Source organism: Symphalangus syndactylus, chromosome 6 (genome assembly GCF_028878055.3).
Source record: "Symphalangus syndactylus isolate Jambi chromosome 6, NHGRI_mSymSyn1-v2.1_pri, whole genome shotgun sequence".
Taxonomy (NCBI): domain Eukaryota; kingdom Metazoa; phylum Chordata; class Mammalia; order Primates; family Hylobatidae; genus Symphalangus; species Symphalangus syndactylus.
Genome location: NC_072428.2, coordinates 35,787,250 through 35,809,825, shown reverse-complemented (window position 1 = coordinate 35,809,825; position 22,576 = coordinate 35,787,250). Strand labels below are relative to the sequence as shown.

Below are 22,576 nucleotides of genomic sequence, written 5' to 3'. Positions count from 1 at the left end.
TACATAAATCTGACAGAATTTGTATCCAGAATATGTAAAGAACTCTTAGAATTCAGTAATAAGAATACAACTGGGCTAAGTGTGGTGGCTCATGCCTGTAATCCCAGCACTTTGGGAGGCTGAGGTAGGTTGATTGTTTGAGACCAGCCACAACATAAAGAAACCCCATCTCTACAAAGAACACAAATATTAGCCAGGCATGGTGTCACGTACCTGTAGTCCCAGCTACTCAGGAGTCTGAGGTGAGAGGAGCACTTGAGCTTGAGAGAGGTTGAGGCTACATTGAGCTGTGATTGTACCACTGCATTCTAACCTGGGCAACAGAGTGAGACCCTGTCTTTAAAAAAAATAAATAAATAAATAAAGAATACAACTGACCTGATGTTTTAAATGGGCAAAAGATTCAAACAAAAGAAGACATGGGAATATGGCAAGCAAGCCTAGGAAAAATGCTTGATCATTAGGAAAATGCACTTTATAACCACAATGAATTCTTTCTACACAGTGAAAATTTCGAAGATCAACAATAGTATTAACAAGGATGTGAAGCAACAGGAATGCACATGTATTACTGCTGGAAATGTCAAATTGTTTATATGCTTTGTAAAACAAGTTGGCGGTTTATTTAAAAAGTTAGATATACACTACCATTTGATGGAGCAATTCTGCTTATACACAGATGTTTATACCAGCTTTATTCATTATGGTCCAAAGCTAGAAGCAATCCAGAATTACATACACAGATGAATGTATAAACAAAATTGTGATTTATCCATGTGGTGGAATACTACTCAGCAGTAGCAAGGAACAAACAAACTACTGATATACACAAAAGTATACATGAAACTAAAAATGTATCATGCTTATCGGAGGAAGCCAGGCACAAAAATAATCAGCACGATTCTGTTAGTATGAAACTCTGTAAAATGCAACTCTAATATATAATGAAAGAAAGAAAATCAGTGGTTTCTTGTGGATGGGGAGATTTTCTGGAAATGGGCACTAATCTTTGGGGGAAGAGGAAGTGTTCTATATATTGATTGTGGTCAACAAAGTATCTGTTTTTCAGAATTTAACAAAATTACCCTAAAATGAATGCACTGAATTGTTTGTAAATAATACCCAATGAAGTTAAGGGGGGACAATTTCTTCTTTGATGCAGGAAAAAAATCCTCTATAGTTACAATGTACATTCTGAGAATTGGGAATTTATTAATCAGATGTAAACTTAACCAGCAGCTTACATTCACCTTTGTGAAAATAACTGTTGTTTCATATTACAGAAGAAGGGGAAATATTGCTAATCTTATGATCAAGTGTATAAAAACGTCTAATGAATGCCACTGGTCAAGGTTAAATAATTTTTGATAGTGATAGGATTTCAGGTTTTATATAACACTTAATGTTCTGTTGTTGATGATAGTGTCATTATTGTTTATAGATACATGTATAGCTTTCACAAGTATTTGATCCTCTTAATAGCCTGTGAAGTAAATAGGGTCAGTATTATTCTCTTTTATACAGGAGTAGCACAGGCTCAACGAAATTACTTAAAAATTTGGTGAAGATCACATAGCTGACAAATGCTAGAGAATCTGGGGCTTAAATTAGGGGCTTGGGGCTTCAAATTCTCTCACCCCTATGACAGACACACCACTTCCCTTTAAACCATACTTTTATATGTCTTATATGTCTGTCTTCACCACTGTGTTGTTGTTTGTTTTAAAGACATGTAACTTCATTGACATGTTATTCTTGATAAAATTTGGATTTCTTTTCAAACTCAGATTTGTTCACTGTATTGCCATATTAACCAGAAACATCTTTGGGCATTCATGGAGTGACCATAAAATAATTATAATGTCCAAAGAACAACTAAACTTTGATTGAAATACTTTTTTGTCCCACAAAACGATACGAGTTGTTGGCAAAAAATTATACAATTTAACTAGCTTTCAGAATCTGTTTAACCTACTAATCTAATTCATTTTGATAATTTTCAGACTAAATAAACTTGAAGATACTATTACACTAATTAAAGGAAAAATTGAAGAAGTTCATCTTCCTGTAGAAAAAGTAGATGTTATCATATCTGAGTGGATGGTGAGTGTTTACAGAAAAAACTACTTTCATTGGTAAAATGAAAAAACTTTTTTAAAGTAATGAATAAGATAATAGTTTTCATGAATTTAATTATATTTGATACATGGCAGAATGGTGACATTATTTTTTAAATAGCTACATTAGATACTATAATGTGTAATTTAAAAAAATAGGTACAGTCTTCTTACTGTAGTTTCTTCTGAAATGACCCTTATTTATTGGCTATTCATAATCTTTAAAAAGTGATAAATTATCTTTTTTATCTTAAAAATCCTAATAAATTATTTTTCTACTTTCTAAGTTTTAGATACCTAAGTGTTTGCCTGAAAGCCTCCAGGGACTAATAAAAACTTATCAGGACTGTTTCATCAAAATTAACGTGATATTGCCACCATTATCATACTAAATGTCCTATCTTTCTAATCTGTTAGGCCATGTAATCAATGTCCATTATCACATAAAATAGAATTTATTGCTATTATTGAAATAATAAAAGGAAGGTATGTTACATAGCTTTATAATTTGCTGTTGAAATCTTGAGTCAAGACAGAATATTTATTTTTAAATACATGGAAAATAAAATTAATGGAGGCTGGGTATGGTGGCTCACACCTGTAATCCCAGCACTTTGGGAGGCTGAGGCAGGTGGATCACCTGAGGTCAGGAGTTTGAGACCAGCCTGGCCAACATGATGAAACCCCATCTCTACTAAAAATACAAAAATTAGCTGGGCGTGGTGGCAGGCACCTGTAATCCCAGCTACTTGGGAGGCTGAGGCAGGAGAATGGCTTGAACCCAGGAGGTGGAGGTTGCAGTGACCCAAGATCAGGCCACTGCACTCCAACCTGGGTGACAGAGCGAGACTCCACCTCGAAAAAAAAAAAAATGTATTTGACAGCTGATTTGACTTACTGATATGTCAATTTGACAGAAATAAACTGGATAGTATTTCTAATAAAGATTTTTAAATTATTTTGAAATAAGTTTTTTCCTTAAAGTTCTATTTGGTAGATATATTTTCATAAAATTTATCAAAAAATTTTGAAAACAATGAGTTTTGCTTTATAATCTTTTATAAATTTTGAATAAACATAGTTATAATCCTAGTGAAATAAATGTTTCAAGGAACTTTTGGAATATTTAGATTTAATGTAGTAGTGTAGGGAGTTCCAGTCTAGAGCTGATGACAGTCACAGTTGACAGTTACTATTTTGTATGTGAAACAGTATGTTGATTTTTTTTTTAATGCTAAGATTGGCCTTAAACAACCTTTAGTCACAATATCAATATTCTCACAGCAAAGAATTTGTATCAGCACTCTGATTTCTCATGAATTGAAAGAGTAGATTTGAATTAAAAATGTAACATTTCTTTAAAGATTATGAAAAGATGCTTCCGAGAAAGCATATTTGAGGCATCTACTTGACAAGAATTTTAAATAGTTTATGCTGTATATTTTACTCTTCTTAGAAAATGCATCTTTTAAATTACTCCAAAATAGACTTTATAGGCAAACCAAAAGAAAGACTTGTCCAAACTTCCTATTACCTCAGTTGAACATTATTATATATCTGATTACAATAACTAATGGGATAGTTCTTGCTCTGCCTAGCAGAATTATACTTCTGGATATTGATGTTCTAGGATTTTTCACTTCCAAATCTGAAAGATGATCTAGAATTATTAATATGCAATTGATATCTTAGAGCCAACTGGTTTAATAACTGCAGTTAGCTGGATTGAATGAATTCATGAGATTGTCTTTATGATGTGAACTTTATTGAAAGTTGTACTGGAATCCATTTTGCTATCTTCTGTACTAAGGAGGGCTTCTGCTTTCTTCTGTACTGAGGAGGGCTAACCCTGCAGGCTGCCTTTCCCAAGCTCCAATGATGGCTAACTTCTACTGAGTTTGGGGAACCCAATGGGAAACACTAGAAACACTAAATCTCCCAAGATTTAAGAAAGGGAGAAGCCAGGGCATTTCTTCCCTTCTTTATCTCTAGTGTGTTGCTGGCAAAAGCTGCTTCTTTTGTGGTTCCACTTCCCACCGGAAAGGCATGCTGTAATTCCAGCATCCACTGTGCAACCCCAGCCCTGGGTTCTTGTAGCAGTAGCCTAGGAATGCTAGTTACTTCTGGGCATTATCAAGTCTGGTTGTCTCACTCTCTTGATGGCTGCTCATATCTTTTATCCTCTGTATAAGTGACTTTTGACATTAATTTTCCTCTATTCCTCTATTTTAAATAGCTTTTATGGTTTCTCTTTTCCTAGTTTGTAACTCAGTAGTCCCCAGACTTCTTGGCACCAGTGTCCAGTTTCATGGAAGACAGTTTTCCCATGGATTGGGGGATGGGGATGGGATGGTTTCAGGATAAAACTGTTCCACCTCACATCATTAGATTCTCATCAGGAGCATACAGTCTAGATCCCTCACTTGGGCAGTTCACAGTAGGGTTCACGCTCCTATGAGAATCTAATGCCACTGCTGATCTGACAGGAGGCGGAGCTCCGGTGGTAATGCTGGCCTGCCACTCACCTCTTGCTGTGTAGTCCAGGTCCTAACAGGCCACGGACCAGTACCCATGCCTGGCTTGGGGTTGGGGACCCTTGCTCTAACTGAAATAAAGAACACCTTTCACTTTAGAGCGTTGGTCGGGTAAGACCTCTCTCTTCATCAGGAAGGCAGTCACTGGAGTCACTGGAGTCTGAGATGAAAGGAGCCAAGGTTCTTCGAAGCCAGTAATGAAAAACAAATCAGTGTATCCAGGAAGGGATAACTAAGAACTTTTCTTCTTCCTCACCACAAAGGTGTTACTTAAGCATTTGCGTTATCTCACTGTCTGCCTTTCCTTGTTTTAAGTGAGTTGAAGTCTAGCAACTGTTTTAAGTGCTCTAGGTGGGGCATTGGACATTAAACTTATGGCAGTTATTCAATGGCAGTCAGCTCTGGATGGCCTTATTTCTCTAGTGAAATTTGTATTTAAGGCGTAAGAAGTTTTGTGCTAAATTATTTTCAATCATCTTTGTGGATTGGAAATATCATTTATGGTATCTTCTAAATCCTAGAAGTCCCTAACTTTATTTGGTACTTTCATTAGGATTTTTGATTTGAGAAGCTGGAAAACATTAATTACATAATTAAACAAAGGGCAGGTATGCTTTCTAAACTTTATCCTCCTTGTTTTGGGCACGTTGGCTGAAACAGTAGGCAAATGGTAAAGAACTATTTTAAATCTGTAGCCACATTTTCATGAACCACCATTTTAAACTTAAATTGCACAGACTCCTGTCTTTTTTATTTTTTACATACAACATAGTAAGGATGCAAAAATCTAGAATAAGCCATGGTTAAGCATTTTTTTTCTCTTTTTACAAGTATTTTCAACAAGGAAAGATAAAAATGGAATATACCCTCCAGAATTGGGCACAGATGTTTAATGGATGTGTAATCCAGTATAGCAATGTAAAAATCATATATTGCAGAGATGTACATCTGTTTTCTTCTACTGTGGACCCCTAACTATTCCATGGCTTAATCTAAATATGTTTCTAGTCTGCACCTGTTCATGAATTTTTGTCTTTATTTTGGAAGGTTTTTCTAGATAAGAATGTAATTTTAAAAAGCTAAATTATTGCTGTTAGCATGTTATTTAATAAACGATCACTTGGCTTTCATTAACAGATTTCCAGTTTTAGGCTTGCCTTTAATTTTATATTTTCATTTTTGTTTTTATTTAAGAGAAGTTTTCTTTTTATATTATATATTTAAGGTGTACAACGTGATGTTTTGATTTACACAGTGAGATTATTACTGCTGTCAAATTAACATGTCTGTCATCTCACATACTTACCTGTCTTTGTGTATGTAATCAGAGCACCTAAAATCTATTCTCTTAGGACATTTTTCACATACAGTACAATATTACTAACTATAGTCCTCATGCTCTACATTTTCATTTTTATCAGATGGAATTTCTGTTTGACAAAATGTTTCAGTTAAATGTAAACAGTTTAATCCCTGGAAGATGTTAATACCTATGTCTTTGTGTATGTGTCCTCATTTTTTACATTTTAGTCTACCAATAGAAGTTCTTGTTTTGAGAGCTGTTCTTTATTGCTTCTTATTTCTGCCTGCTTAATAAAACTGTTTAAAATAAGCATCCCTAATTCTGACTCAGTAAGCCAAATTGACTCATTTGGTATTGCTATATTTCCTCTATGTTTTCAGCATAACTTTGCAAACACATAAACTAAGTCCACGAGGCTTAGCATTAGTAAATGATGACGAAATGTGAATTGTAAAATTGTAAGAGAACGTTCCTAGAGAGAAATTCGCTGGCCTCAGACGTTTATAATTTTATGTACAGCACATGAAGGCATGGAGATAGTAATATGACAGGGTTAAGAATGTTGCTCCAGAAGCAAACTACCTCCATTCTTGGGCATGTTACCTCTCTGTGCCTCAGTTTCCTTCTCTATAAAACGAAAATAACAGTGTTACCAACTTCATAAGGTTTTTTGTGAAGATTAAATGAATTAATGCAAATTTCTTAGAACAGTTTCTGGCACATAAGATCTCAATAATTTAGCTATTCATTTTGAAAGTTATGCAAACTTTTAAGTACTCTGTAACTCATGAGTGAGCTACTACACTAGCTAATTCAATAAAAGTTGAAAATAATCATATACATGAAATAAAGAATATTAATTCTTGGAGGAAGAACATTCTTAGGGCTTCTCCCTTGCTTACAGCCCTTTGTAAAAGCAGAAGACTTTCTCTTTCCATGTCTAGCATTTACTAACTGACTGTCTGTGGGTCTGTAGTTGGTGTGCAGAAGTATGAAAGTAAGCTGATGGATGTGAGTTATTGGGATTTGGGGTATTCTTGGTATTTTTCTTAACGTTAGTTGAATCAAAATGTACTTTATGTATATTTCAAGCATAATTGTCAGTTTGCTGCCTTGGAAACAATTTTTAGGTAGTGCTGACAATGCCTAATAATTTTAGATAAAATATAAAATTCCCATTCCGCAGTACTATTTTCCAGTACTGTTAAGTATTAACAGGGAGATATTTATAGTACTTGAACATTGAAAGAAAAATTGTGGTTCATATTTTTTCATAGATATGCTAACATCTGAATCAAGAATGAAATGAAAGCAAAGAGAATAGAAATATAATTAATAGGTCCCTTGTGTATAATTATTTTGGTCTTATAATCTATACTTTTGTTCTTGTCTATGCTCTTAACCACTTCCTAGCCTTTCTTTTATTCAGTCTTCGATAACTTACAAAGTATTCTAATCATGAATATTAAAAGGTTAAGTTATTCAGGAATGTGAATCAACTGCCCTTACAAACATTTTTCAGGTAATCCCTCAGAGAACACAAAATATTTGTTAATTTTTATTTTAAACTCTAAAATTATATAACAACTTAAAAATATTTTATCAGTAATACTGTTTACTTCTACCTGGGAGTAAAAGTAAACCCTTCAAATTTACAGCTTGCATTTGTAGACACATAAGCATTTATTATAAATACAAATTGTCTCCTGTAAACTGTATATTGTGTATATATGCCACATTATTTTTTGTCCATTCAACTTTTAATAGACACTTAGGTTGATTCTATATCTTGGCTATTGTGAATAGTGCTGTTAGAAACGTGGGTGTACAGACACTTCTTTGACATACTGTTTTCCTTTCCTTTGAATATGTATACCCGGTAGTGTGATTGCTGGATCGTATAATAGTTCTATTTTTAGTTTTTTGAGGAACCTCTTTACTCTTTTTCATAATGGCTGTACTAATTTATATTCTTACCAACAGTGTATAAGAATTCTCCTTCTCTGCATCCTTGCATCCTTATTTTGTCTTTTTGATAACAGCCGTTCTAACTGGCATGAAATAATATCACATTATAATTTGTTTGCATTTTCCTGATGATTAGTAATGTTGAGCATTTTTTAATATACCTGTTGGCCTTTTATATGTCTTCTTTTGAGAGATGTCTATTCAGTTTATTCGCCCATTTTTGATCAGATTATTTGGGTTTTTGCTGTTGAGTTCTTCATATATTCTGGATATTAATCTCTTACTGGATAAGTAATTTGCAAATATTTTCTCCCATTCTGCAGATTGTCTCTTCACTCTGTTGTTTTCTTTGCTGTGCAGAAACTTTACTTTTTTAGTGGCTTTTTTTTTTTCTTTCAGATCTGGGAGTACATATACAGGTTTGTTATTTAGACAATAACTTGTGCCATGGGGGTTTGTTGTACAAATTATTTCATCACCTAGGTACTAAGCCCAGTACCCAATAGTTATTTTTTTTTACTCATCTCCCTTCTCCTAACCTCTACCCTCAAGTAGGCCCCAGTGTCTGTTGTTCCCTTCTTGTATTCGTGAGTTCTCATCATTTAGCTCCCACTTATAAGTGAGAACATGTGGTATTTGGTTTTCTGTTCCTGCATTAGTTTGCTAAACATAATGGCCTCCAGCTCCATCCATGTTCCCACAAAAGACATGATCTCGTTCTTTTTTATGGCTGCATAGTATTCCATGGCGTATCTGTGCCACCATTTTCTTTATCCACTCTGTCACTGATGGGCGTTTAGGTTGATCCCAATTCCGTATCTTTGCTGTTGTGAATAATGCTGCAATGAACATTCACGTGCATCTTGCTCTTTATGGTAGAATGATTTTTATTTCTCTGGGTATATACACAGTAATGGAATTGTTGGGTCAAATGGTAGTTCTGTTTTGTTTTGTTTTTGTTTTTTTTAAGATAGGGTCTCATTCTGTCTCCCAGGCTGGAGTGCAGTGGTGCAATCTTGTCTCACTGCAACCTCCATCCCCCAGGTTCAAGCAATTCTCCAACCTCGGCCTCCCGAGTAGCTGGGACTACAGACGTACACTGCCGTGCTGGCTAATTTTTGTATTTTTGGTAGAGATGAGGTTTCACCATGTTGGCCAGGCTGGTCTTGAACTGCTGACTTCAAGTGATCTGCCCACCTTGGCTTCCCAAAGTGCTGGGATTATAGGTGTGCACCACCACACCTGGCCTGGTGGTTCTGTTTTTAGCTCTTTGAGGAATCACCATACTGCTTTCCACAATGTTTGAACTAACTCACACTCAGACAGTGTTTAAGTGTTCCCTTTTCGCCTCAATCTTGCCAGCACTGTTATTTTTTGACTTTTTATAATAGCCATTCTGACTGGTATGAGATGGTATCTCATTGTGATTTTGGTGTTCATTTCTCTAATGATCAGTGATATTGAGCTTTTCTTCATATGCTTGTTGGCCACATGCATGGCCTCTTTTAGAAAAGTGTCTCTTCATGTCCTTTGCCCACCTTTTAATGGGGTTGTTTGCTTTTTGTATAAATTTGTTTAAATTCCTTATAGATGCTGGTTATTAGACCTTGTCAGATGCATAGTTTGCAAATATTTTCTTGCATTCTAAGGGTTGTCTGTTTACTCTGTTGATGGTTTCTTTTGCTATGCGGTAGCTCTTTAGTTTAATTAAACCCCATTTGTCAATTTTTGCTTTTGTTGCAATTACTTTTGGCATCTTTGTCATGAAATCTGTGCCTGTTCCTATGTCCAGGATGGTATTGCCTAGGTTGTCTTTTGGGGTTTTTATAGTTTTGGGTTTTACATTTAAGTCTTTAGTCCATCTTGAGTTGAAAGGAAGGGGTCTAATTTCAGTCTTCTGCATATGGCTAGGCAGTTGTCCCAGCACCATTTAGTGAATAGGGAGTCCTTTCCTCATTGCTTGTTTTTGTCAGCTTTGTTGAAGATTAGATTGTGATCTTCAATCTGATTGAAGGTTGTGGGTGTGTGGCTTTATTTCTGGGCCCGCTGTTCTGTTCCATTGGTCTATGTGTCTGTTTTTGTACCAGTACTGTGCTGTTTTTATTACTGTAGCCCTGTGGTATAGTTTGAAGTCGGGAAACGTGAAACCTCCAGTTTTGTTCTATTTGCCTAGGATTGCCTTGGTTATTTGAGCTGTTTTTTGGTTCCATATGAATTTTAAAATAGTTTTTCCTAGTTCTGTGAAGAATGTCATTGGTAGTTTGATAGGAATAACATTGAATCTATACATTGCTTTGGGCAGTGTGACCATTTTAATGATATTAATCCTTCTACTCATCTGCATGGGATTTTTTTTGTAAAAGCTATTTAATTTGGTATAATCCCATTTGTCTATTTTTGCTTTTGTTGTTTGTGCTTTTGAGATCCTTTCCACAAAATCTTCGCCCAGACCGATGTCCCGAAGCGTTTCCCCTGTTTTCTTCTATTAGTTTAATAATTTAAAGTCTTACATTTAAATACTTAATCCATTTTTAGTTGATTTTTTTAAAATTTATTTATTTTCTGTCGCCCAGGCTGGAGTGCAGTGGCACCATCTCAGCTCACCGCAACCTCTGCCTCCTGTGCTCAAGCTGTCCTTCCACCCCAGTCTCCTGAGGAGCTGGGACTACAGGTGTGCGCTACTATACCCAGCTAATTTTTGTGTTTTTAGTAGAGATGGGGTTTTGCCATATTGCCCAGGATGGTCTTGAACTCCTGGGCTTAAGCCAGCCACCCACCTCAGCCTCCCAAAGTACTAGGATTACCGCGCTCGGACCATTTTTAGTGTTTTTGTATATGGTAGGAGATAGGGATCTAGTTTAATTTTTTTTTTCTTTTTTTTTTTGTTTGCATATGGATATCCATTTTTCTCAACAATTGAAGAGACTGTCCCTTCTCCAATGAATGTTTTTGGTACCTTTGCCAAAAATCAGTTGGCTGTAAATGTATGGATTTATTTCTGGGTTCTCCATTCTGTTCTTTTGGTCTATGTGTCTGCTTTTATGCCAATATCATGCTGTTTTGGTTACTATAGCTTGTTGACATCAGGAATTGTGATGCCTCCAGCTTTGCTGTTTTTGCTCAGGATCACTTTGGCTATTCAGGATCTTTTGTGGTTTCGTGCAAGTTTTAGGGTTGTTCATTTCTACGAAGAATGTCATTGGTATTTTGATAGGAATTACACTGAATCTGTAAATCACCTTGGCCAGTATGGTTATTTCAACAGTATTAATTCTTCCAATTCATAAGCATGGGATGACTTTCCATTTTTGGTGTGTTCTCTTCAATTTCTTTCATCAGTATTTTGTAGTTTTCATTGTAGAGATCTTTCAACTCTTTGTTTAAACTTGTTCCTAAGTATTTTATTTTACTCTAGTTATATAAATGGGATTGCTTTCTTGGTTTCTTTATTACTTCCCCTGGGTATAGAAATGCTACTGATTTTTGTATATTGATTTTGTATCATTCAGCTTTATTGAATGTGTTTGTCAGTTCTAAGAGGTTTTTAGATTTTCTGTATAAGATCATGTCGTCTTCAAAGAGGAACAATTTGTCTCCCTTCTTTCCAATTTGGATGTCCTTTATTTCTTTCTCTTGCCTGATTGCTCTGGCTAGTATTATGTTGAATAAAAGTGGTGAAAGTGGACATCCTCGTCTTATTCCATATCTAAGAGAAAATGGTTTGAACTTGTCCCCATTCAGTATGTTTTTGGTTGTGGGTTTGTCATTGATGGCCTTTATTGTGTTGAGGTACGTTCCTTCTATGCCTAACTTGTTGAGAGTATTTATCATGAAGGGATGTTGAATTTTATCAGATGCGTTTCTGTGTCTTTTGAGATGATCATATGGCTTTTGTCCTTCATTTTGTTGAAGTATCATGTTTATTGACTTGTGTACATTTTGTCATCCTTGCATATCTGGGATGAATCCCACTTGATCATGGCAGGTGATCTTCTGATGTGCCACAAGATTTAGTTTGCTTGTATTTTGTTAAGGACTTTTACATCTGTGTTCATCTGGGATATTGGCCTGCAGTTTGTTTTTTGTAGTGTCTTTAACTGATTTTGTTATCTATGTAATGCTAACCTCGTAGAATGAGTTTGGAAGAAATCCCCCCCTCTTGATTTTCTGGAAGAGTTTGAGAGTAATCAGTGTTAGTTCTTTAAGTGTTTGGTACAATTTAGCAGTGAAAGCATCGGGTCCTGAATTTTTCTTTGGTAGACTTTTTATTACAGATTCAATCTAGTTACTTGTGTTCTGTTTAGATTTTCTATTCCTGGTTCAATCTTGGTTGTATGTGTCCAGGAATGTATCCATTTCCTCTAGGTTTTCCAATTTGTTAGCATATAGTTGTTCATCATAGTCTCTAATAAACCTTTATAATTCTATGGTATCTATTTTAATGTCTCTTTGTTTCTGATTTTATTTATTTTGGTGTTTTTTTTTTTCTTAGTCTAGCTAATGGTTTGTCAATTTTGCTTGTCTTTTTTAAAAACTAAGTTTTCTTATTGATCTTTTGTATTTTTTAAGTCTCAATTTTGTTCATTTCTGCTCTGACCTTTGTTATTTCTTTCCTTCTACTTTGCTTTTCTGGTTTTTTGAGATGCATCATTAGGTTTTGTATTTGAAATCATTCAACTTTTTTGATGTAGACATCTGGTGGAGGAATTGCCTTTTCCAGACTTCCTAGTGTTGCAAAGGGAAAGACTTCTGCCTGTTGTAGATGAGTTTTAGTGTTCCAGTTGGGAATGGTGTGGTGAGTATGTTTCCAGATAGGTGCAGTGGTATAGTCTCTTTGCAGCTTCTTGCCCTGTGTTCAACATCAGCAATAATATGAATGACTCAGCGGTATAGGCTGTAGAAGTTTGTGGCAGTGGTGGCAACAGCATAGTTTTTTTTTTGTTTTTTTTTGTTTTTTTTTTTTCTGAGACAGAATCTCACTCTGTTGCCCAGGCTGGAGTGCAGTGGTGCAATCTCGGCTCACTGCAAGCTCTGCCTCCCTGGTTCACGCCATTCTCCTGCCTCAGCCTCCCTGTAGCTGGGCGCCCGCCACCACGCCCGGCTAGTTTTTTGTATTTTTAGTAGAGATGGGGTTTCACCATGTTAGCCAGGATGGTCTCCATCTCCTGACCTCATGATCCACCTTCCTCGGCCTCCCAAAGTGCTGGGATTACAGGCGTGAGCCACCACACCCGGCCCGCAGCAGCATAGTTTTTAAGGTACTCAGTTGCAACAGTTTGGGAGATCCTCATGTTTTCATTTTTCCTACAATAGGAAGATTTAGCTGACCCTGCTGTTAGGTCTGACATGGTCTACAAGCAGCAGCAGTGGTGCTTGGAGCAGCAGTGGGGCCACAGTACTTCATCAGAGTCCCATGAACCTGTTGTGTTACCTGGGTCTTGGGGTGCAGATTCACCCTCTGTGGCAGGGTTGGATGTACGTTTCCCACAAGAACTAGGATCTGTGACAATGGAGGCACCCTCCAACAGCTTGGAACCAGAGGGCCCAGTTGTAACTGTGGTTTTACCCTTGGAGTTCAAGCCACAGCACTGGCCTGACCCTGGGGAAGCAGGGATATTCTGGAGGTTTGGGCTGGGGGAGCAGGGTACACTCTATAGTAGTGACTCTAGACACTGGGATGGTGGGTGTTGGCTGTATCCCAGACTCTGTGAGACTGGGTGCAGCAGCAGCAAGTACCCCAGAATGGTGGAGCTCAGCTGTCATTTGGGCCCTAGGGGTGGCAGGTGGCCTAAAGGCACAGTGGGTGTCTCTGCAGCTCGGACTCGTGGGGGTTAGTCTAGCTTCAGGCAAGCAGGGTACTAGAGTCATTGTGTAAGGTGGGGTGTCTCAGCTCAGCCACTGCTCTTGTTTCTCTGGGATGCAGCATACTGCATCAGCTCAGCCCTGGGATGCACAGATGCTTAGCTTAGCCAGGTCACTGATTCGCCAGAGAGTAGTATGCCACATCAACATAGACCTGTGGGGCATTACTGTTCTGGGTAGCCCAGGCACCGTTTCTCATGATACTGGGTGCTACTTCAGCTTAGCTGCCGGGGTCGTGGCTTCTCTGGGCAGCCAAGGCACCATTTCCTGGGATGCAGGGCACTGCTTCAACCCTGATGGCAGAGGGGTGTTACTGCTCTGAGTGGCCCCAGTACTCTTTTCCCTGGAGGCAGCATACTGCTGCAGCTCCAGCTTGAGGGGGTGGGAGAGGCGTAGGTGGAGTACCTCCACCTCTGCTTGACCCTATGTGTAAGGGTGTAACAGCTGCTCACAGCTCTGCCTGGGGAAGTTGGACCACCAGACTGCGGTGGTTCAGCAGCTTAGCCTTACAGATGAAGGGAAGCCGTGGCTACTCACCTCTGAAGCAAGGTACACTTCAGCCATAGTTTCAATTCCAAGATGGCAGTAGCCACACAGGCACTGGGGACAGGACAGAGTGTCAGTTTCCTTTGGGAGAGCATGGCTATTTGGACCCCAGGCAGCTCCTTCAGCTGGCATATTACCTATCAGGACTGCAGGTGACCCCAGTGGTGAGGTCTGTAGATGTCCAATGTGTTGATGGAGGTTGCTGGGATCCTCTTGCTTACCTCCTTGCCATAGGGAGAAGTTCCTGCTGATTCCCACTTGATCCTGGCTGGGGTTTGGGGTGGTAGGAGGCTGGTGTTTCCTTTCATTCTCTGTGTGGCCATCCTGAGTTTTTGTGCTCACCAGGGTTTCTGTTACTCCACTGATGTCTCCAGAGCTCTCCCTGGGTTATTTTCGTTAACATAGTTATATATTTCATTGTTCTTGCTGTCTTTGTGAAAGGAACAAGTGCTAGTGGCTTCTAGTCAGCCCTTGCTGATATCACTCTCCAAAGCCACCAATTTTAATGTACATTGCAGTTTTAAAAATTGTAGTATTGGGGGAGGTGTCCATTTTAGAACTGATGAAATACTGTAAGTAAGTGGAGATAATATTACCATGTCTGAAGTTTGGAAGACATTGTAAAGATGTCAGTTATCTTCGTATTAATCTGTAGATTTAATGCAATCCAGCAAAAATCTCAACCATGTTTATGTGGAGTTTGAAAAAGCAGCTTTTTAGGTAAATGAAAAAGAAGCCCAAAAGCAGCCTGTATACTCTTAAGAGAATAAGGTGGGAGGACTTTGTGTACTAGATATCAAACTATAAAGTATACTACAGCAATTAAAACAGTGTTTTACTTGTGCAAAGACTGACAAACAGACCTGTGTAACCCATACGCACAAGGTCACTTGATTTGTGGTAAAGGTGGTACTACAGATTAGTGAGGAAAGGATGATGGTGAAACAACTGAATATCCTTACTGGGGAAAATAAAAAGAAATAAGACTTCTACTTCATAGAAAACAAAGAAATCAGTTCCAAGTGGAGTAAAGTTCTAAATAGAAAAAGAGCTTTAGAAGATAATAAAAGGGGATATATTTATGACTTTGGATAGAGAAAATTTCTTAGTTAAAACCCCCAAAATACTAATGTTAAGAGAAAAGATAGTGGCTCACTCTTGTAATCCCAGCAGTTTGATTGGCTGAGGCAGGAGGATGGCTTAAGCCCAGAAGTTCAAGACTGCATGAGCTATGATTGCACCACTGCCCTCCAGCCTGGGCAACAGAGCGAGATGCTGACTCTTAAAAAGAGAGAGAGAGAGAGGCGGGGCGTGGTGGCTCACGCCTGTAATCCCAGCACTTTGGGAGGCCGAGGCAGGCGAATCACGAGGTCAGAAGATCAAGACCATCCTGGCTAACGCGGTGAAACCCCATCTCTACTAAAAATACAAAAAAAAAAAAAGAGAAAATAAATTGGACTGGACTACATCAAAATTAAGAAATTCTGTCATAAAAAGACACATTTAAGAGCATGAAAAGCAAAAACAGTCGTTCTGGATGTCTTTTATGTACAATGATGATGAATAAATTGATAAGCTTTTATCAAAATGGTATTCTACTAAATATTAAAATAGTAATATTAATTTTTCTTGAATTTTATAAAGAAAAAATTTGAAATTATATTGAAGCATTCACTGAGTACTTACTATGTCCCAAGCACTGGTTACTGTTGTGTTTGGCAGTTCTTTTTACTAATCCTTTATTGGATATGTGGTTTGCAAATATTTCCTCCCACTCTGTGGCAGGTACTTTTGTCCTTTTAACAGAGTCTTTCATAGAGCAAAAGTTTTTAATATTGATAAAGTCTAATTTATCAATTATTTTTATAGATCATGCCTTTGGTATCAAGTCTAAAATTTCTTAATTTATAGTTTCACCTCTGTTTTTTTTCTTCGTGTCTCTAGTGTTGCTTTAACAAACCCTTAGTAGTCCTCAATATAATATCTGTAATTCAGGTTGATATATTGTAATAATACACAGAAAATATCAAATAAGTATGTTTATGATTCAGATTTTACTTTCTGATACTAGAAGATATTTTATGGTCATTTTATACTGCCTAAACTTGGAATCAAAGAATCCTGGTCTTTCACTGGAAAATGATATGTAGAGATCATCATCTACGTTCCTACAGACCAGATGTTATTAACTATTTATTTATTTATTTATTTATTTATTTTTTGGGATGAAGTCTCACTCTTTCGCCCAGGCTGGAGTGCAGTGGTGCAATCTCGGCTCACTGCAAGCTCCGCCTCCTGGGTTCACGCCATTCTCCTGCCTCAGCCTCTCCGAGTAGCTGGGGCTATAGGCACCCGCCACCACACCCAGCTAATTTTTTTTGTATTTTTAGTAGAGACGGGGTTTCACCATGTTAGCCAGGATGGTCTCGATCTCCTGACCTCGTGATCCACCCGCCTTGGGCACCCAAAGTGCTGGGATTACAGGCGTGAGCCACCACGCCTGGCCTGTTATTAACTTTTTAAATATAAAAAGTCACAAATCTACACTCATATTTTCAGTGTAAGATTATGGAATTTTTACTTGAAGTCTTTGATTTTATACTTGCATCTCTTTACGTCTATGCAGAAAACCTTGGTTCCTAAGATGATAATTGCTTTATCATATAACCTACCTACAATAGTTTCAGTTTTTTTTTTTTTTTTTTGAGACGGAGTTTTGCTTTTCTTGCTCAGGCTAGAGTGAAATGGCGTGATCTCAGCTCACTGCAACCTCTACCCCCCAGGTTCCAGTGATTCTCCTGCCTCAGCCTCCCTAGTAGCCTGCCACCACGCCCAGCTAATTTTTGTATTTTTAGTAGAGACAGGGTTTCGCCATGTTGGTGGGGCTGGTCTTGAACTCCTGACCTCAGGTGATCTGCCCACCTCAGCCTCCCAAAGTGCTGGGATTACAGGCGTGGGCCACCCTGCCCAGCTAGTTTCAGAACTTAAATACCAACTTTACTACTAAACAATAAGACTTCTAAATGCAGCTTAAATTTTGTTTATATTTTCTTTTCTTATAGAATGTATCTCATGAGAAATGTACAGTCAAAATAGTTTTTTTTTAAAAGTCACTTGTAGTCACTATTTTCACCTTTTATGTTACCAACTTGACATACAACCAGATTTCAGTGTTTTCTTTTTTTCAATTTTGGGGAGGATTGCTTCTTTTTCCCTTGTTTAGTTTAATTTTGTGTTTTAGTTATGCAAAAAATTACTAAATTTTAGTAATTTTTATGTACATTTTAAGATAACAGGAGATTCTGTTTCTTCTTCTGTTATCTTCCTTTGTGGATAGATGACCATTTTCTTTTTATTTTTGGAGTTATTTTGAAAATATTAGGTATGTATATATTCACTCTTATGCAAAAGTTAGCATATTCTAGATATTGTTCTATACTTTGCTTTTATTCAATTAAAATTCTATCTCAGAAATCACTTCATTATTCTATAGAGATATTTCTTATTCCTTTTTATGGCTGTACACACATGCACACCAACTTTCCTAGACACGTATTTGATTCTGTACACCCCCATGACCTGGACTAATATTCAAGTATATTTCAAATATAAGATTTTTATTCTTGTGTAGAATAAATTGTGTAGATAATTACATTCTACATAATTAATGCTCATTTGAATTTTACCCATTCTTTTGCTATTACAAATAATATTGTATTGAATATTCTTATACATGTATAATGTCATTTTATATTGCTAGAGGTGAGATTGATATATCAAAGGGTTAATGAGGCCTGGGCATGGTGGCTTATACCTGTAATTCCAGCACTTTGGGAGGCCAAGGCAGGAAGATTACTTGAGGCCGGTTCTGGAGGGATGGAGAAAGGGAGGGAGAGGGCAACATTACTAGTTGTTGCCAAATTCTCCTCAATACTGTGTACCATTTGACTTTCTTACCAACAATGGAATGAGAATACCCATTTTTCCTCAGTCTTACCAAAGAGTGTGTTGAAGGGTCATTTTTAAATTATTGACTTTAGGTTTTTCCTGCCACCCAGGCATTGTAAATCAGGGTTGTATGTTTGGGGCCTGTCTTATGCATATTGGAGACAGGGTGGAGTTAGGGAGGAAGTATGTGTTTGACTACTCAACACCAAGGTTCTAAACTGAATTGGGGAAATGGGTGACAGCAGATGAGATTGTAAATTCACATTTGCTCTGTAGATATATTTGTTTGTCCCAGCTGTTATTTAGGGTGGCTGCTTCTTAAAGTTCTCACTTTGGTTGAACTTTGGGCTTTGTCTCCTATTTCCTCCATGTTCGTTGACTAGGTTTAGCAAATGCTCTCAAGGCGAAAGCCAGCTTACTGATGCACCTAATAAGATGTTCTTTTTTTCCTCCTAGCATATTTGTTGTATTTAGAATGTCCGTAGCTCCTAAAATACATTGTTGCTGGAAACAGAATGAGATCTTGTTCTTTATGTACTGAATCATGCTGTCAGTAACTATTTCCTATAGCCTCAAAAGTCTATAAGTATTCTAGAATCACAGTGTCCTAGTCCATTTGTGCTGCTATAACAGAATACCTGAGACTGGGTAATTTATAAACAACAGAAATTTATTTCTTACAATTCTAGAGGCTGCAAGTTCAAGATCAGAGTTCTAGCAGGTTGAATGTCTAGTGAGAGCTAGATCTTTGCTTCCAAGGTGGTGCCTTGTTGCTGTATCCTCACATGGCGGAAGGAATAGGAGGGAATGAACCTACTTCCTCAAGTTCTTTTTTAAGGGCCCCAATCCCTTCCAAGCCGTCATGACTTAATCACCTCCTGAAGACTCCACCTTTAAATACTATCACATTGGTGATAAAGTTTTAACATATTTTGGGGAACACACTCAGACCATAGCACACGCTGTTACTATGTAATACTATAATTATCTTTAATAAAAGTGCTTGGGGCCAGGCACAGTGGCTCACGCCTGTAGTCCCAACACTTTGGGGGGCAGAGGTGGGTGGATCACTTGGTCGGGAGTTCAAGACTAGCCTGGCCAACATGGTAAAACCCCGTCTCCACTAAAAATAAAAAAATTAGCCTGGCATGGTGGCATGCACCTGTAATCCCAGCTACTGAGGAGGCTGAGGCAGGAGCTGACTTGAACCGGGGAGGCTGAGGTTGTAGTGAGCCAAGATTATGCCCCACTGCACTCCAGCCTGGGCAACAGAGGGAGACTCTGCCTAAAAAAAAAAAAAAAAAAAAAAAAAGTGCCTGGTAATACTTTAGTTTTACTTTTCTTTTTCGGGAGAGAGGGTCTTGCTCTGTTGCCCAGGCTGGGGTGCAGTGACACAATCATGGCTCGCTGTGGCCTTGACCTCCTGGGCTCAAGCTATCCTCCTGCCTCAGCTTCTGGTGCAGCTGGGACTACAGGCGTGCGCCACAATGCCCAGCTAATCTTTCAGTTTTTTGTAGAGACAGGGTCTCCCTGTGTTGCTCAGGGTGGTCTCAAACTCCTGGGTTCAAGGGGTCTTCACTCCTCAGCCTTCCAAGTGTTGAGATTATAGGCATAAACCACCATGCCTGGCCAACATTAATTAGTTTTGAGAGTGGAATATTCAGTTATCATTAATGAATTTTTTCACCCACCATGGGGGATTGGGAATATTGTTTTAGAAACTGTTTTTGTTGGTCTGGAATAAGACCCACACATGCCTTTGGAAAGATTTTTAGAGATTCACTTTTTCCTTTGATAGACTTGCTTGTTAGACGGTTTTCTGCAGTCTGAGGAATAGGGCCAATTTGACTGTCAGTCTTTTGTTGATTAAGTGAGAGTGCCATCTAGTGGGAGAAAAAGCTAATACAAGTTTTTTAAGCTTTAGAATATGCAGAGGAAATTGTTTCTTGTGCTAAGTTATGTTCTCCAGAAGTCCACAACACTAAAAAATTGGGAACTGTATGTTGGAAGGTGAGAGAAGCGGAAGAAAGTAGCCTTGCAGAACAGTAGCAAGCATATAATAGGGACCTAATAAGTAGCAGTTATTACCATGATTCTTCTTCTTGCATGGAAGGTGGTGATCAAGTTAAATAATAGGTAAATTAGGAGCTTCTCTGACAGATATTTGTGATTAATACATGTAAAATTCTATTGTCATTTTTTGACTATATGATATATAGATATTATAAATTTTATCCTTTGTCTTTAACCCTATTACTCAGGACCCACCCCTGGTCCCCAACAAAATGTTACCAGTTTCTAGTATATCCTTCTTAAAATATTGCACTCTACTATAAACATGTATGTATATTTCTATCTGTTGGCATACTCACTCATTTAACAAATAGTGTGGCTACTATGTACCTGGCACTCTTCTAGGCGGGATAAAGTGGTGAACCTCATATTCAGTGTAAGTTATGCATATTCTACATATTGTTCTGTACCTTGCTTTTTTCATCAATAAGTTTCCCTCTAATGACTGGTATAGCTGCATCCCACAAATTTATTCAATTCAAAATACACCCTTGTGATTTCTGCTTTGGTCCATGGATTATTTAGAATTATGTTTAATTTCTAAGTGTTAAGAAATTTTAAAAATGTCTTTCTGTTATTAATTTCTAATTTAATTTGGTTGTGATAAGAGAACATGTTCTATATGCTATCATTCCTTTAAATTTGTTCAGACTTGCTTTATGGCCCAGCATATTTTCTCTCTTATTGAATGTTCCACATTGATTTAGAATGAAGTACCTACTCTGTTATTGTTGGAGTGTTACATAATTGCCATTTGAGTCAAGTTGTTCAGGTCTTTTAAATCCTTATTTCTTTTGTCTATTAATTCTGTTAATTACTGAAAGAAGAAGAATGAAATTTCTACCTATACTTCAGGGTTGTCTCTTTCTCTTTCAGTTCTGTCAGGTTTTGCTTCAGGTATTTTTATATGGTTATTAGGTGCATACACATTAGGTTATTATGTGTCATTGATAGTTTGGCTTCTTTATCACCCACATTATTGTATATTATATATGCTAGTTATATAAATCTTCTTTGTATAACTTTTTAGTTGTGAAATGTACCATACACAGAAAATTGCATAAACTTATAGGTACAGTAATAACAAATAGTTATATAATGAACACCTGTGTGATCATCAGCCAAGTGAAAATATAGAAAGAAGACATCCAAATATCATTTCTCAGTTACAACTCCATACCCCAGAGATAACCACTCTCCTGACCTTTATGATAATCATTTCTGTGCCTTTCTTTTTGCTGTTACCACTTATACTTACATCCCTAAACAGTGTAGTTTATATTTACCAGTTTTTGAAATTTATATAAATGGAGCAAAACATATCTTTTTAAGATGAGTTTTTTTGCTTTCTTCACTCAGTCATGTTATAACATTCACTTGTATTGCTTATAAGGATAATTTATTTTCTGTAGATGTCGTTGTATGAATGTACCACAAGAAACACATCGTAGGAAAGTGTTTTTTAAGTTTTACTGTTGGTGGGCACTGGATCATTTCCAGTTTATTATGCAAATAATAGTGCTATAGTGCGCTTGTACATGTGTGCTCTTACACTTCAGCACTCATGTCTGGGTATACAATTAGGAGTAGAGTTGCTAGATCACAGGATGTGCTGCTCTTACATGTTAATAGATAATTCCAAAGTACTGTACTTTTCCAAAGTACTGCAGTAAAATTTTATTTCATACCTCCACAGACTTCTCAACCCTGGGTATTGTGTGACTGCTAATCTCGTAGTTATGTAGTAGTTTCCCATTGTGTTTGAATTACTAATGAAGTAATATATTCTTTGTCTTATGAAGTAATTGTATATAATTATTTTGCCCATTTTTCTTTTGGGTTGCATACTCTTTTTTTTTTTTAACAATTAGTATTCTTCATTGGAGATGGAAAATATACAAACGTGTGTATGTGTGTGGCTGGCCAATATCTTTTCAGACTCTGTGACTTCATTGTTTTTATGAGTAGAGGTTCTGGGTTTTAACATAGTCAAATGTATTGGTCTTTATGGTCAGACTTTTTTCCCACGGGAACGTGAAAATATTCTCCATAAGCTCTATACCCTTCCCTTTTACATTTAGGTCTTTACTCCACTCATACAGTTGCGGGAATAAAAATTGTCGTCGTCTTTCTGTGGGCAGTTTGATGACACGTATCAAAATTTTGAATGTGCATATCCTTTAATCCAAGAATTCTACTTTAAGAAATTTATCTTGTCCAAATAC

At 37.3% G+C, this 22,576-nt stretch overlaps 1 protein-coding gene across 3 annotated transcripts in view; it reads left to right on the top strand.

Annotated features, from left to right (window-relative positions):
* The window catches only part of PRMT3 (protein arginine methyltransferase 3), a 126,552-nt gene that overhangs the window by 41,051 nt on the left and 62,925 nt on the right, over window positions 1–22,576 (top strand). For all 3 annotated transcript variants that reach the window (XM_055282149.2, XM_055282150.2, XM_055282152.2), the window contains one exon: window positions 2,004–2,103. In XM_055282149.2, coding sequence (XP_055138124.1) covers window positions 2,004–2,103 — 100 coding nt within the window. The remainder of the gene's footprint in view (window positions 1–2,003; window positions 2,104–22,576) is intronic.